Here is a 17,624-nt window from a genome sequence, read left to right on the forward strand (position 1 = left end):
CACTACTGTTCTATTTCCAGCCTGGCTGCCCTTTTTAAAAGCATACTTTTTTCTGCACTTGTTTACATCCTGTCTCCCGGGGCAGCGTTTTTTCATGGCTTGACAGATTTTCTCCTTACCTATGGCGGTGACTGTCTTTCTTCTGTGCCGATGAATTGTTGAGGTTTGTAGTAAAGAAAATTGCAAGAAAGATAAAGCCATATATCTGACGATTGCCTACACAAGTGTCAACACATGGTTTTAAGCTAACACAGAGGTAAGAAAAAGAGGCAATCTACTTCATTAAAGTAGTAATAGTGTTAAATGACTCTGGACTTGTCTATTGGCACTTGGTGTGTGTCATGATTCCTGACAGTGCCAGTGTGTTTTAGTTTGTCTTGTTGAATATCATATTTCCAAACTGTTCACACAATAACCACTCTGTATTTGTGGTAGTTATACACAACCCACCTAACATTAGCTTTTAATGCCCCTATAGTGCTTACTGTACATAGACAACTCTGCGTACTCTACTCTAATCATAATTGATTATCATTCATTATAAAGAAAGCATCTTAATAATATTGTTTTTATTATCCTTCCCCAGTAACTTCCTCCTGCTCTTCCTAAGGGGCCCAGGAGCTCTGCTGCCAGCTGGGCTTCAGTCCCTGCAGCATGTTCTGGGTCGGCCCACAGGCCTTTTCCCAGTAGGCGATGCCTGGCAAACTTCTTACGACAGGGAGCTGGGGGACATTTTTAGCAAATGCTCAAACCACCTCCAATGTAATGTGTGTTTTCAGGAGATGCCAACTTAGGTTATGTGTTCACTGGAAACATTTCTTTTGAGTGTCGACTTCTTTTACCCGTTGTATTGATTTAAAGGAACACATCGTTACACATCTCAGACAGTGCCAAGAGATTTGCATTGGCCTTCTTTGCTCAGAGAAGAGGAGTGCTAAAACTATTTCCACTAGGGAAAAGGTTTTCTCAATAATTGGTCGGCAATAACGACAGCCATGGCTTGCATTTCTTCCCAAACCATCTGTTTAACACTTCCAGTTAAAGCAAAAGGTGGACTCCAAATTAGGCTTTCTTGGCCCATTGAACACTGTGAGAAGCCAAAAGTTGGGAGACTGTGTTTAAAAGACACATTGTTCAGACAGTGGAACAAGAGGAGGAAAATAAAATCAATTGGAAAAGGTTAATCTCCAGCTGCTACCATCGACAAATTGTCCAGCACTGCTGTTCTACCATGTAGTTGATGATGTGCGCAAAAAGAAATTGCATCTGCGACTTTGTGGAAGTTGGCTCAGTAATTTGTGGAAGCTCTTTGCAATCTCAGCCCTGCATTGGAGTTACAGAAATGTGTATCTCACAGGTGTGTCTGAGTGTCCTTGACAAAGGTGTGTGTTGGCGTAAATATTCCCCCTGAGCACTGAATAGCACCCTGGCTCAAACTGTTCATTTGCAGAACTTTTTGAATAGCTTCCTCTCAGAGCAGCAGTGAATGTATGAAGTGACTTTTTTTCAATATTAAAGAGAAAAACATGTATCTTGCTAACTGTTCCACTTTTCTTGAGCTCCTACACGTTATATATGGCCTACATTTTTATAATTTAATTTCTGGGACATATTGTTATAGGCTCTCATGGCTCTACATATATGCTATACATATCGATGGTATGTTTTTTGTGCCTGTTGGTTGATTCATATGGAAATGGAATGGGGAGCAATTTCTGTAGAAAGCTGCAAGGCCAAGCATTTTGACAATCCATACAATTGATGTTTTGCCCTAGTATAATGCCAGTGTTACAAGCATTTCTATCATCCACAGAGAAATCCCATGCATATATAGTGGTCCAGGAATGAGTCCTAAAACCCGGAAGTGAGTTAGCATGTTCCCACTTCCGGTTCCCTCGTCTCAGAGGCCCTGTCTTGATTCGCACACTTCTGCCCTTCGGACACTGACTTTGGGGGCTTAGGGTGGTCACACTGGCAAAATCGGCAGAGTTCAGCGCACTAAAAGTACCCGGATGGTGCCCCTCAGATGGAAAAAAATTGAGTGTGAAACGATGGACACTTCGCGCACCTCACGGGCGCCATCTTGGCTACATAGCGGAAGAGGAGGAGCGCTGGGCTGCTTTCATGCGTGTATGCTAAATGTTTACGCACATTCCCCCTCCCTCCCGTCAAAATGTCAAATTTGCATACCAGCTCGCGTTCAGCAAGTAAACGCAGTATCCTCCCACGATTGCGGAGACGGTGAAGTTTCCACATGGGGTGGAGAAAGGGGTAGACCAAGGAGAGAAAAATCACCAAAACCACACTCATTTTTAATTTTTGCTCATGTAGGTTTGTTTACAAATGTAGTTTATTTTTGCTAATGTTTCGCGGGTTTAGAGTCGCAAGCAGATTTGCGTTCGTCACTTCCGCCAGGTGCTTAACGTTAAGTGCTGTCCCGAATCGAACACTTATCAGCGAAGGTGCGCACCACAGATGTCAGTGCTCTGCAATGCAGGACCCTGAACCTCAGTGCACTGTCTGAAGTGTCCGGTTCGAGACATAGCCAATGTCAATGGGATAGCTTGAAATAAGATCTGTGGTTGACACAAATTTAAGAGACGGATCACGACATTAAATACATCAGCAGTGACTCCCACCCCACTGGAGATTTTTGAAGAGTTTACGTGTCTGAAAAACGATGGTTGTTAACAAGTGGCTGAATAGGACTACAAAAGTTGTCGAGGACATTGTACGTCATTACGCCTGTTAATGTGAATGATATAGTTATCACCAAGTTTCCAGGAAAGGGCATAATTTGCATACACTATATGTGCCATCTCTCAAGACCTTGACATTGTTATTCTATACTCAGGGAAAACTAGTGACCTACGCATCTGTAGCAGGTTAATGTGTATGCGTTGGAATGTGTGTACGCGTTGGAGGCGGGATGTTTTCCTATATCAACGTGTACGAATCTTACTGTCATTGGGAGACACAGCGCGATTGACTGCTTGGGAGCAACGTGGTGTTTTCACATTATTATGTCTGTTACGTAACAATATAATATTTAACCTCAACTATTTCTGTGTCCGTGTCTTAATGTGTTTCTATGGTCCTAATGTTGTGAGTGTATAAGGTCTCGGATCCACGACACGCTGAACACGTAAACACTCCAGCTAAGTTTGTTTGCCCCTGTTCTGCTTGAAAGCAAGTACCTGCGCTCTTGCAAACTCTTAAAACAAACGCTTCAACTTGTACAATTTTGAATCTGTATTTTTGAAATGTTCGTGGCGTTGAGGCGATTAGATTTATGATTGGAAAATGATAAAAAGTAGGGTGGACATGTGGAGATTATCCGGCTGAAAAAAACGTGCATTTGTCAAACAGGTTCGTTTTCCAAAGATCTTATTTTTTTAAATATTCCAAAATCCTATGGAGAAATCACATTGCTTTTTTGTCGAGGGAACTCAAGCTCAGCTTACTTCCGGGTCGGCCTACAGAAATACGTCATCCCTGCACCCCTCTATACAGTGTGTGTTTGGCAATGACTCAGACAAATCTGAAATATACAGTAGTTTTTAGTTCATATTCTCTTCTTTATTTGAACTTCACTGCTATGTAATTACTCCTGCACTGCATCCCTTTCTTATTCAATACACATTCAGCCTGTCTTATCCTCCCACACACAGTCTCAATTTCCCAATCCGCTGCCGTAACAGCCTCTGCTTTTTTTGATGTTGGATATTTAACAGTTTTAACTTGATCTTTAAACTAGCTTTTATTCACTGCCATGACAACCAAGGTCAGAGAGCGGGCAGGGATATGTCTAAGCGGTGTCTGTTCAAGCTGCCAAATGAATCCTGACCTATCATCTGTAGGCCTACGGCTCCGCGTATACAAAATGAAAACCTGGAGCAATGTTATTTGAAAAATAATGACGCAAATGGGCTGAGTTCATTGTTCCAATCATAACATTGCAAACGATTATTTCAACCTAATGAGAAAACGCAGTCCAGGCACAATGAATACATGAACAGCAAGGTTTAACCAAACAAATACATTAAACCTATTTATAAATGATGTAACTGTGATTAAAGGACAAACGCAAGAGGAAACCGATTAAAAAAAACAGCATGCCAAGAAATAGCTACGCTGGATAAGACAACGGGCTTCCTACAGCAGCAGGACATTATCTAACATAAAGATATGATCTGAAAAGTGTGATATCAACGACTGTGACACCAACCTACTTTCCGAGGCGTTTTCAGAAGAAAGCCGCGGCTCTCGCTGTCACACGCCACACTGATATCTACAGGGATTACAAAAGCGCAATCACCTGCATCAGCAGCAATGAGGAGATCATTTATAACTGTACCCATGCTCCATAGCATGAAGCGCTTTAAAGCCGACTCTTTTAAAAGATATGGATATTTTTCATGGACGAGGACAGGACCAGATGAGTATATATGGTAAATAATTTCCTATAAAGCCACAGCAAAACTAGATTAAATACAACTCTAGAGCTAGCCTGACATTCGACCCTTCACTAAATTCAAAATCCCATTACAATTTCCAAGGAATACAGCGTTCTTACAGCTAGCGGAGGGGGTGCCAACAGAATCCAATACATCAAATCAGACCGTGCTGAAATTACACATAAATCCTGGCCACACAGGCCAGACTGCACTCCATGTAATTCCCCAGCCGGGGAGCGTGCGCACATTTCCTGTGTATATTACCTAAAGTGCCTTGATTTAGTGATCCCGAAGCCACAGGTAAAGGACACACACCGCAGGGTCTTGCTGGGTTTTATTGCTAACATCTGCATTCCCCATCTGGCTTTGTATGTCACGGCGCTCGGTGCTTTGTGAAACAAGAGGCTGATAATATGGGAGCTCTTCATTCTGATCACTCACAGCGCTGTCAGCAGTGTTACACTTTCATCTCTTTCCATCTCGGTATCACACTCTCCTTCATCTTTGATCGTTATGATCCTTAACTTGATTTCTCTCTTTGTTTGCTGACTCCAGCTGAAATGACTTTTTGCAACCAACAACGACATGTGAATGTTCCTGCTTCTATTAAACTAGTGCAACTTGCTGAAAGGTGTGCTGTATTATAAATAAATATATGGAAGTGTGTTTGTACTCATGGATATCAGGGTATATATGCACCTTTTTTATAGTAAATGTTTGAAAGTTTACATGAACACATTTCATATAAAGGTTTTAATATTAAATTCATTGAGCTGTTTCCAAATTAGCCTCTGCAGTAAAAGCGTGTCACTCACAGCAGTCTGCTCAGCATGCCAACCACATTGCGACACTAAGGACATTCAGATGACCTTCCATACACACAGCCACATCGCTACAGCGTCCAGGTTATGGAATTTACTCAACATAATGGGATCTTACCTCAAAAAGAATCTAGAAATTAAAGAAGGCAATAAGTAAAATTTGCCAAACATGGAGGATACACATGGGATAACATATTTTATATTTGTTTGGATTATAATGTTGCAGTGCCTTATCATTTTTCTATAAAATGTATAAAACAACAAGATGGCCACTTTAAATTCAATTCAATAACACATTAAAAGAAGGCATATTCTTAGAGACGAGAAGCTCATATTATAAAGCGCTTGGCATTTTTGTTTGATTTCCAAAATTATTGGAAGAAGGGTTGTTAAAATATTATTTCAGTTAAAAAATAATGAAGAACTAATAAAAATATGAGACAACCTAGTAGGTAAATGTTTGAATTGAACTTGTAAAATGCAATGGACCAGATAAAAGTATCACAAATCAAGCAGCAGAACCAGAAATATCCTGTTTGGAAAAAAAACCAAAATGTTATCCCATGTGCTCTTCTTCCTTCTCTAAATCTGGTGTCTACATTTCCCACAATGTAACTCGAGGTAGCATGTTATGACAACCTATCAGCACACATTGCACCTCCACTTGTGACACCTCTGAGGAAGGTGGTAGAGCTTCAGGTACACCTAAAAACTGAAGTAATTTTATCACACTAATCTAACAGCAGCACTGCTGATACCTGGTCGTCTTTATTAGTATCCCTCAGGAACAGGCTTCTAACTATTTATAATGTAGCATAAAGAGGCCCTATTATGCTCTTTGGGGGTTTTACCATTCCTATAATGTTATATAGAATCAGAATACCTTTATCGGTCCCACAGAGGGGACATTTACAGTACTACAATATAGTGTTTTAGTTTTATAGTGCATGTAAATGGCTTGCTAAGGCTACAATCATCCCAATAATATGATCAATTGAAACCCCTTTTTATGTATGTTGTTTTTTTATGCAATCATTTTATGTGCAGCCTTCTACTTTTGGTGCGGAAAACAAACAAATACCTGGTAATTTCTCATTTGCCTATCACCTGGTGTGCTGAAGAATGAATATATTAATGACATATAGAACAGAAAATGTAATGCTTGCACCATGGTGTGTTGCTCTCAATAAACTCAAAAAATAAAGCAATATTGTTAATACTGTACCATGATGTTCATTATACAATCAAACACACTGAACAGTTTCTCCTGTCTTCCATGTATTTAAAAACTCCTTTTTTTTGCATTTCTTTTCTCTCTCCATATTGCAGATGAAGATTAATGCATACTTTGAATACATTTGAAGAATCTGCCCAAAACCTATTAATTAAACCAGACCAAACCAGTCCTCTGAGTCTCAGAAGCCTACTGACTACTTGGACTAATGCGTCCACCTTGTTCTAAACCACACTATCTGGAATAAAATGTTGCATTATAACCCTACAAAGCCTACCGAACCCTCTGCTCAGTTTGCATTAACCTTATTCCACTTTTCCTCTTTAGCTGCAGTTAAAACAAGCTACATGTGATCTGCAGTGATAGCTCTGTGAAACTGAAACCACAGAATGTGAGTTGTTAGATGAAAGGACGAGCCTTACATTAATAACATAAACAGACAGAACAGATTTGATAGTTGCTTATTACCATCATTGATTCCTTTCTTAATGTGTGAGCAGATCCACTATTTAACGATTTTAAAGGATATGCTTGCTGATAAACCCATCAAATAATAATAATAAGCTAAACTAGCAATTATTTAATTTGAGTGCATGGATCTCGGTTCTTTCTAGGAAACTAAAACCACAAAGTCGTCTTTCCTTACTCTGCCAAAAATTAGGGTGGAGATTCACAACTGTCCACCCTATAGGAATGATTAAACTGACTCTTCTCCAAAAAGCTGCTTGATAAATTGCCAAAGCTTTCTGACACATTTTCCGAGCTGTTGAACTACGCAGCACAGCTGGTTTGTGTGATATTAAATTCCTTTATTACTGCACAGCTTCTGTGTTTTTACGTTTTATGATCCAACTTCTGGAAAGTGTTGGTTTTCAGTCCATAATTGGAATGGATATTCCAGTAGTTTTTAACCAAAAGACATTGCAGCAAAAGGAGTAGGGGGAATGCAGTTAGTCCGGATTTCAGTAAAACATATTTGTTTTGCTAACAGCAACACAGAATAGTATCTAACTCCATGAAATAACCCTGAGATGACCCTATAAATCAGACAGATTTTATACTATACTCCTACACTTTCCATTCCAAACCCTTTGTTCACAACACTTCACCCGTCAGAGCAACATTTGAAAGGCACAGTTAGGTGTAAGGGTTTTTTAATCCGTATTGAATGGACTGTTTATCCATAGCATTACCTCAGACACAGATTTAACTTCAGAAAGAGTCGGGGGCGGATGTTGCTGGTGGCGAAAGATATGGGATGTACTGAAATGATTGTGTTTCGTAGACAATGCGCCATGGAAAGTGAGTCAGAGCCATTTCCCTTAAGGGGGGAAAATAAGAAGAAAAGGAACATCATAAATAGGAAACATCAAGCAAAAGATACAGATAGAGCATCTTTGGATCAACCAATCAAATCAAACGGTTTCATGTTGTGTTAATATTTCTGTGGTCCATTCTGTCAGATATTTGGTGCATTATATGAGTGTTTTGTGACTTAGTGGTCCATAATGTGCAGACGCCTTCTGGGAAATCCAATCCAGATTCAGTTTGATTCGTGCCTGATGGGAATGTCTGCTAATTGGTTACTCTGAAGATCATTGCAGGGAAGTTCACTGTATCAATAGGAAATGGACTGAAGCTCAAAAGTAATTAGTGAGCAGATCAATGACATTTCTAAAGAATTTGGGACACTAGTTTCCGATTCCACTACCTCTGCTACTTGCATAATTTCTCTAAGAAGTCAACGTTTTCTGAGTTAGGGACTCGATTAGTAGGTTTCCATGAATACTAAAAGGAACTAACTGCTAAACAGATTAATAAAGGGTCAAACATAATTACTGTAAGAAAACTAAAAAAGGATAGGAGTACTCTGTTTTCATATTTTTTTGATTTAATGAATAATATATTCAATAGTTTGGTCTTCATTCAAATTACTCAAGCTTGTCCTCACAAGTTTGAAAAACTTTTATCCAAACCACTTACTTGTAAGGGGAAACCAAGGTTAAATTTGTTACACCAGCCATTTATTTTGAGCCTCCATTAGATCTCTTTCTCGTATCACTTTGACCTACTGTACTGTACCTGCACTTATTATTTCCAATATTGTCGATATAAAGCTCTCGAAGTCTGTGCCCAATATTAAAAAAAAAAAGGTTTGATTCTACCATGACCCTCCCCAGTTAAGCTTGTGGTTAAAAGATACAACTTCATTAAATGTAATGCATATAATTGTTGTTTATGTCATTAAGTGAGGCGCGAAGCACATGTTCACCCATCATTTCCGCTTTAATATTAGTGACATCTCATAAACCTTTGACTTTCTTTGCTTTTGGCTTTTAGTATGAATAATTTGCGTGGTCATTCAATCAGCAAAGTGCCTCAGCCATGAATACATTGCCCTTGCACAGACCTGTGACACATTAACCTTGACAACACTACCGAAACAGAATGTTATCTGTTGACCAGGTCGCATCTCAAAGTGATGCCCCTCTCTACCATGCTTTGAATTATTCATGCAAGAGACGGGGTGAGAAAGCAAAGGGAGCCTTGGCAACTTCACTTCAATCCATAAGCAAAGTGTACATATAGCACTCTCATGCTTATAGCTATTGATTATGTGACACGTTATCCAGCAGCTCACCAATGGAAAACAAACAAAATAGACAACAAGACAACCGGAGTGTCCAAACTTGTCAGGTGTTGACTGGAGAAGGGGAAGGCGGGGGTTGGAAAGAGGTAAAGGATCGAAAAGCCCTTCGCCGAACAGAAATAAAAACAGCCCTTCTCATTCATATGCAATACATGGATTCCTGGGAATAATAGCTTAATCAGCCTTGTCTCGCAGTGTGCTGGAAATTCGGTGATGAGCAGTATGACAGACCCTTATATGGAGGATTTGTCTGTTACACCTTAATCCATTAGGAAAGTCTCCTGCCTCAGCTGTAGTAAAGCTGATTTGGAGCCCACAGATAGCATCAGCGGGCATCAGGGAGGTGGCAGTTCTCCGAAACTACTCTGCTGATACGCAGATATTCTGGGAATATGTGCAAGCCGACGTTCTGAGGATTATTTCCAAACTCAACTTTAGCTTTGATGGACAATTAATATCTACTTTCACTTTTAGATGAACATTTCCGAGAGAAACTCCATTTTTGGTTCAGATTTCTCGAGAGGCACAATAATTTCTTTCCCTCAAATGAACTCAGGCTCTTCATTTAGTACAGGTTAAACTGAATAAATGTGTGAAGTAAAGACTGATGTGCCAGTGCTTTGCATATGTGCACTACATCATGTCTCAAGTAATTGCAAAAAGATTAACATTTGTGAAAATCCTTGTCACATGCTGTGTTAGGTCCATGCATAATGAATCGCATCCACTGCTCAGGCCCGGCTGGAAATGGTGTGATGACAATTTTCTGTCTCTGAATGTGTCAACACTTTATACATTTCCATTATTAACCTACTGCTCTCATCCTATCTAATGACGTTCCATGATCATTAACATCCTGAATGCTAATGCCAATAATTCTATCATCAATCTTCTCCAGCCTCACGCGGTACGATCAAACCAAGGTCAGGGTTAAAATATGAGTTATCCTTAAGAAATGTTTTTTGTAAATGTGAAAGTAGAAGTAACAACAGTTGTGTGTCTGTTGTCACGCGATACCGTGGGAGCAGGTTTTGTGTAAATCTTGTTTTATATAACCTCAACATGTCTTGACCATGGGTTTTCAAAGGTCAACTTCAGACCTGTTTTTTCCCTGCTATAGTATTCGTATACATGTTGGCAAATTGGCACTATTGATGTTGGCTGAATTAAGTGTTAGCTTGTAGCGTAGGTCTTATCCCTGAATGAGTAAATTAAATTTGTCCTCCCGACAGAGGAATATTTTATATAGACAGCTGTCTGTAATGATATGCTTGAAAACACAAAGAACCAGAGGGATAACCCGGTGACTTAGCTACTGAAGTGACAAAGAAAACCAATTATCAAACAATTTGTTTCAACATAAAATGTCTGTATTTTTAAGCTCAAATAATAATCAGTACATCAAACAAACAAGTCATGTCACAGACCTATTGCCAGAGAAACAAAAAAACATAGGGATAGGGATATACGGACAACTATCAGAGATGTTTTTTTCGTCAAACTATTTCTGTTATTTTCAGTTATGAGGATCTGTCGGTAATAAGGACATTTCTAGAAAGCATTTGTCACACTGAATCTAAGTATGTGCTGAGTTGCTTGTTTAAATCAAACTCTAAAACATTTTTTTTACCAACACTGCAGCCCAACGACCCTCTTGCTCCCTTCCTCTCTTATTTCACACACCTCACAGTTTGAACAACTTCTGATCCGGATAGAAGTGGACACCTGAACATAGCATCTCATTCCAAAAACAGTGAGGCATTAATATGCTGCATCAGCCTCTACTCTTCTGAGAAAGCTTCCCAAAAAAAGTTGGAAGCCGGCTGCAGGGAGACGGGGGGGGAGACTCCCATTCAGCTCCGAGGTCACAAGAGAGGTCGGCCACTGATGTTGTGTAATGAGGCCGAGCTCAAAGTCAGGGTTTGGATTCATCCCAAAGGAGTTGGATGGGGTAGGAAACTATGGCAGTGTATCAGCAAGAATCTGCCAATATTAAGCGTATTAGGATATGTTAAGCTAGAGTTTTCATGAAAACTGTCATAGAATAAAAGAAACCACCGAAGTCATTTCTAGGAACAGTGTTATCTGTTTCAGCATTTCTTATACTCCTTGTAACATCATAGAACACCAACCTTTGCATGACAACTATCAATTAACAATCTTTTGAGAATCTATACATGATCACAAGACACAAAACAGTCAAATGTATCAATATTTGGAACCAAAAGGGTCTCCCACAAACTGTTGCTACGCAGTTGATAGCGAGCTGTGGCTAACTTATCACTGTAGCATTAGGACTCGCCTTCAAAGCAACCAAGGTGACCATACCATGAAAAACTGTCCTGGACCAATGGTGTCCCGGCCACACATTTCTATCTAATATATGTAATTTGAACTGTGTGTGTGCCTAACAAGCAAGAAGAGCCAAGTGGCACAATGACAAAGACATCTGGGCTAATCCCTGTCACACTGTTATGATTTCTCTCCTGCCTGCTCACTTCCAGGTCCGTCTTTCACAGCGTGCAAAATCTTTAAGTGATTTACTCTCCCCGCCATAACATAGCACCTTATCAGTGCCAACATGGCTACCTATGTAATCTCTTCGTTTGAAATTACAAGCAGTGTGGTTTGAATGACTTCTAGACATCCCAGAGATTTCTCCTGTATATATTTCTTTGCTGACTACTGAGAAATGTGCACGGGATGCAGTGTGGGGGAAATGCTGTGAATGGACAATCATGGCTGTGGTGTGCTGCACAATGCAAATTAATTCACTAGTCAGTGAAATTCAGACCGGTGCTGAGCACAAGCTACACTCCGTTTGCTCTTTTTGGGCCTAATTATGACAAGCTGGCATGGGTTCTATTTTTAAACCCCATCCAAAAAAGTGAAAGTCACAGTGTGATCCAGGAAGTCTCATATCCTGAGACTTCAGTAAATAATGGATAAACGTTTAGCATGGATTATTCAAAACTAAAGATTTTCCCAGCCAATTGTGATCGTCAAAATCACTAAAGAGGTTTGGATATTTAATTTACCCAAGTCTATCTCTCTGTGTGAACATCTCTTGATTTTGTGCTTACAGTATAGATTTGACTTTTAATGGCATTCGTTAGACTACATTGTCTGCTGCAGGAGTGAGCCTGATAAACAAAATATAATATACATCACCAGGGGGGGGGGGACAAAGTCAGGGGGGGAAGACTGAGAGGCAAATTAAAGTCAGCTGTTGTCATACCTGGCTGAAGGAAGGAGGTTGAGGAGCAGGAGGAAGATCCAGAAGCCCATGTGTATTGATATAGGCTTCCACGGTGTAGCCGCCATATCAGTTAAAACAGAGCGGTCCTGCAGAGAAGACAGAAGAGGGAGATGATGTCATACAGTATTCACTGAAAACAGCTTGAAAACGATAACAAATTTTCCCAGCTTAACAGGTAAATGCAGAACTGACATCAAATGTTCAACCTTACTTCCTTAATATTCAGTTTTTTTGTAGTGCTGCTTAACCTGTCTTCTCATATATATTTAATATTTTTGAGTTTTGTGATTGATGGTTACTGCCACCATCTCAAACTGACACTGACATGACAGCCTGAGGCCGTCAAACGTATCATATTATTGGTCTTTTTTTAATTATGGGACATAAATCATATTGTGTGTCTTCTTATATGAGGAAAGATAAATCTAACGGCGTTTAAAATGAAATCTAAATGAAAACGTTTATTAGTGGAGTTTATGAGCTACCATGTGACGTCACGTGTTGCCTCCTAGCCTACAAATCATCGTAATGAAAACGGTTGACTTTGTCTGCTTCACATATTTCCGTCCGTCCTTCGGCGGAACAACAAGACTTTGAAGCTTCATTTGTATGTATCACTGTGTTCCTCTCTCCCGCACGTCACCAGACATTTTCCGACAGTAATTAGCTCCGGTTCTAATATTTGCCACGCGCTGTTCGGCACACCTGTCGGAGGTTCCTATTTGCTGATCCAAAACGCACCTGGTTACATGCCTGGTTATGTGACAAACAATCTTTTAATTGTATTATCTGTGATGAATTGTCCACAGCCAGATATTATATCATATTAGGCAGGACACCAGGTGTAATTTATATTTAGTTTTATTATTCGGGCCCTGGGTGGGGCAGAGGTAAAACCATTTGTAAGCCCGCCTGCAGTCCCAGTGCTGGTGTCTGTTAACACTTTTTCAGTTTGCTGTTGAATCTTCATGTTGTGGTACATCATGTTTCATTAGGTCTCATACATCATTTTTGTAACTTTTTTTTACATTTATTAATTTAAAGGAGTTACACTGTTAGGTATAAATTACATGTTAAATTATTATGATATTTTAGCAATATTTAGGACCATACAATATCCGATGCCAGGTTGATTCGATAAAGGAACTACAGTTGATGCCACATAATATTTAATAAAATAAGCCACAGCTCTTTCAGGTGCTAATGGGGATCCTGATACGACAGAAAGAAAGACATTAATATCAACTCACATTTATAATTTAAAAAAAATATTATTTGACAATAACTACTAAGCTCTTCCAGATATTAAAGAGAAAGAGAAGTAAAATATTTTCTTCTTAGTAAAATAATTAAATAGACCAGTGCCACATTTCTCATGTTTAAGTAAAAATGTTTTTCATCATCTGAAATGACCATAAAGGCGTGTGTTAAAATGAGGATATGTATCACATCTATGATATTGGAACATTGAATAAAAAATTGTTTTTGCTTCACTTCTTACCATTATTCCAAAACTTGAGTCTAGGGAAGAGTTGTAAAAGCAATAATAAAGGTGAAGCATACAGTCCTTACTACACTTGCAAAATCCCTTAATCATCTTTACCTATTTTGTTTTTGTTTTATTTTTTATTATTACCATCACAGATATGTGATACTCAAATTGAATGCATAACATATTCAATAACCTTCATGTCCTTGAACCAAATTAAACCAAATACGTATCCTTACTATTAAATCCATTCATTGTGAGTGCTTGTGCATATGCGTACGCCCACACGACTCTCAGAATTAATGAGAGAGATGACGTAGATGTTGAGAAGCCCATAAACACGATTTGACCAATCACTCCCATGATAACGCAGAGCCTAAAACCCTGGAATAAAGCCCTTTTATAGCGGAACAGAATTTCCTTTATCCTTATGTCTGCACTCTTTAGATGTTTCACAGCGAATGCATCCCAACACTGTCATTATTGGTAATTATACGAGGCGGTTGCAGTCTGGCAATTTACAGAACAATTGAATGACCTCTTGTGAAAATGACATACAGCCTGAAAACACGAGCAAAATGAGGGAAAGGAAACCAATTGATTGGGGTGCAGGCCACTCGAGCATACACACGTGTAGTGTTTGCAGCTGTGTCATATTTAAAAGGCTCTCATTGTGATTCTGAAATCCAACCCCCCTCCTTTTATTGCCACTGAACAGAAAGGAGATCAAACACTTTCCTCGGGGGGATTCTGTGTTCTCAGTGCCTCTGTGCAGGGCTGATCATTACAGGAGGAGTAAACAAATGAGTGGATGTGCACATACACTTCAGGTTAGTGTTCAAATAGCAGGCTGCTCTAATAATGCTGCTACCTGTGACCATCCTTCCACACTCTGTTTGTGATGCTCTGACTTTAAAAGAGCCTTCTTAATATCGGTTGTAGCTGAAAACAAAGTGAAGTCAACATCCACATCTTAAAATACTTTTACACTGATGTTCATGAGCCAAAGAACCCTGAGTTACCCGCCAATTGTTTGCATTTCGTGCGTGAGGAATTAAAGATATTTTGAGGTGGTTGAACATTTTTAGTTTTTAAGGGACCCTTATGATCATATTCAGGTTCAAATTTGCGTTGTGTGCCTCTACTGTGACATGTTTCCATTCTTTTAATGTTCAACGTCTTTATTTTCCTCATACTGCATGTGCTGCAGTACCTATTTTCCCCCTCTGTCTGAAACCAGAGCTCAGTCTGCTCTGATCGGTTAGCTGGCCGGCTCTGTTCCCGCTTAGATGTCCCGGCCTTTAGCCTATCACAATGTGTTGGGGCACTAGTCGATAGAAGCAAGTGTCATTAACATCTTTATTACAAGCCTTACTTTCTCCTTGTGTTTCACATTGAACAGCTGTTTCCTGCTGCATGCTCTGTGAAATGTGGAAGAAATCCAGTCCAAAAAGCTTCAAAGGGTTACCTTAAAATCAAAAAGGCATATTTTGATTTCATTGTGCTCTGTCAATGAACACAGCTTCGGTGTGAGTATTATGGATATAAGCCTTCAGATATAATAGAACTAGGTGGCTATACTGGTGCTTCAAGGGTTAAAAAAGGTATATCTGGAAAACTTCACTGTAATGTATCTTTCCAGAAGTCATGACCTGGTTATGGAGATAATATTGCAGCTATTTTCTTTCTACCATGCACATATGGACAAAAGGCTTTCTACAACTTGAGATGTAAACATTAATGGCGTCCTCCTCGGCTGAGAGACGTATTTTTCGGTGAGCAGATACATGCTTCTTTCTGCGCTTCGATACAGTTGTTGTGTGAAGTTCAGAAGAAAGAATTATTTCCCACATCAAAACAGCAAAGTCTGTGGACTCTCTTGTAACCAGATCATGATTTATGGGAAACATTGTTGTTGAGTTTGTTAAATGTATTCATTTCATACCTTGATGAAGACATCTCAATAAATAGAACTTCAGGTGAGAGCAACATTATGCTTTTTTGCCCCTTAAAGGCCAAAAAAGCCACAGATACCCAATATTAACGTTGAAAAAAAAAAGGTTTCTCTTCTTTCTTTTGAGAGGTTGCAACCAGGAACTACAGTCACACAGGCTTAGTTAAAAGAAAATGGAAATAAAATATTCCATCACTCAAAATGACTGACCTTGCAGGAAATGTAAATCGGCATGAGTTATTCTGTTAGCTTTTTCCTAAATAATGTATCAAACGTGTTGACAATTTCAATCAATGCACTTACACAGGATTTGACAAGAACCAATATACATTGATATACTGCTTCATAAATCCCAGAGCCATGGAGGGTTATTGATGTAAAAATATTTACAGTCATCATTATTAACCTGCGACTGTGTGTCCTTGTTGCAATAAATAAAGCATCCATCCATCTACTTCCTATGCAATCAACCTTTGGCGGAAAAATACTGAAGCAGGGAACATGGGACCGAGATCAATAGGGTCCCAGTTCAGAGTAAGTCAAGTCTGACATGCATTCCCCGAAAACGGAGTAGCTGCTTTTAAAAAGAAAATTGTTGCCAGTAATACAGTTCATGTAAATGAGCTCAAATGTTGTTTTTCCTAATTCAAGCTTTCATCTCCTTTTCAACAGATGTCATGCTCCAGGGCCGGCCGACTCCCAGACTGTGTCAAATGAAACATCTCCTGTTGCTCAACAAATGATGCAGACTTGGTGAGATCTTTTTTTCTATGTGCATACAGTTCGGCTTTAATGTTTTCAACCTCCTTTCTTGCCCTCTTTCCTTTCTCTCTGTTTGTGTTAAAACCAATTCTCGATCGTTATCCATTAAACATTTAATGTTCTCCATAAATACTACAGGATGCCCTCTGGAGTCAGGGCCATCATTCCCTTGTCTTAATGTCTGTCTGGAAATTGCATTGCTAATTTTCCTGACATATTGCCATATATTTGAGCCACTTCCACTCACATGAGGAAGCGCTTTGCGTGTGTGTCATCTTTAAGGCTTTAAAGGTCCTGGATGAATAAATCTTTAGGACATTAGATCCATCTACGCCTTCAGGTTCAGTCATAACACTGCTACTCATTATAGATAGTAGAGTTGAAAGGTAGGGAGGGTTCTCATTAGAGACAGAGATTGGTAGACTCTAATAATGTGCTCAGCAGACAAAAAAGTAAACTTTCAAAGAACTAAAGACCAAAAGAGATGATGTAATTATGCTCATTAGTTAGTCCATATACTCCATCGTCTATCACATTCCCTTTTTAAAGGTTCCTTTCTGTTTTGTTTATTCAGTACATGTTTACCTAAGCACCAATTAAAACTTCAGTGCAAAATCAGCCAGAAAGTTTACTAGACAGCATTCTTACAAGTGTGAACGAAGTCTTTCAAAAGCAAAAAGACTAAAAAGGCGTTTAAATAAATCTGGCTTCCGGCCGCCTTCTACGATTATACATCTGATTTACCAATACCTGTCATGCAGCAGTCCCTGGAGCTCAGACTGTGCTTGAAACCGAGAACGCAAAGGATGGGGGAAAAAGACATGGTGCTTTTGTTGCCAAATTAAAAATAGCTCGCCTACGGTGACAGTAGAGCTAAAGCACTCTCCGCTTTCTCTCTTCTTACATTTGTTTTCAATTCTGCTGTCAGATTTTCTTGCAGTGAGTAATGTAATCACACTTGACAGAATTAAAAGGACATAAATGCCTTGGATGCAAAT

The 17,624-nt window shown here is 39.4% G+C and overlaps 1 protein-coding gene across 2 annotated transcripts in view; it reads right to left on the reverse strand.

Moving 5' to 3' along the window:
* Positions 1-17,624, reverse strand: part of gabra3 (gamma-aminobutyric acid type A receptor subunit alpha3) — a 94,370-nt gene that overhangs the window by 55,552 nt on the left and 21,194 nt on the right. For both annotated transcript variants that reach the window (XM_063896211.1, XM_063896210.1), the window contains exon 2: positions 12,401-12,507. In XM_063896211.1, coding sequence (XP_063752281.1) covers positions 12,401-12,486 — 86 coding nt within the window. In that variant the 5' untranslated portion in view covers positions 12,487-12,507. The remainder of the gene's footprint in view (positions 1-12,400; positions 12,508-17,624) is intronic.

This window comes from Eleginops maclovinus, chromosome 11, assembly GCF_036324505.1.
Source record: "Eleginops maclovinus isolate JMC-PN-2008 ecotype Puerto Natales chromosome 11, JC_Emac_rtc_rv5, whole genome shotgun sequence".
Taxonomy (NCBI): Eukaryota; Metazoa; Chordata; class Actinopteri; order Perciformes; family Eleginopidae; genus Eleginops; species Eleginops maclovinus.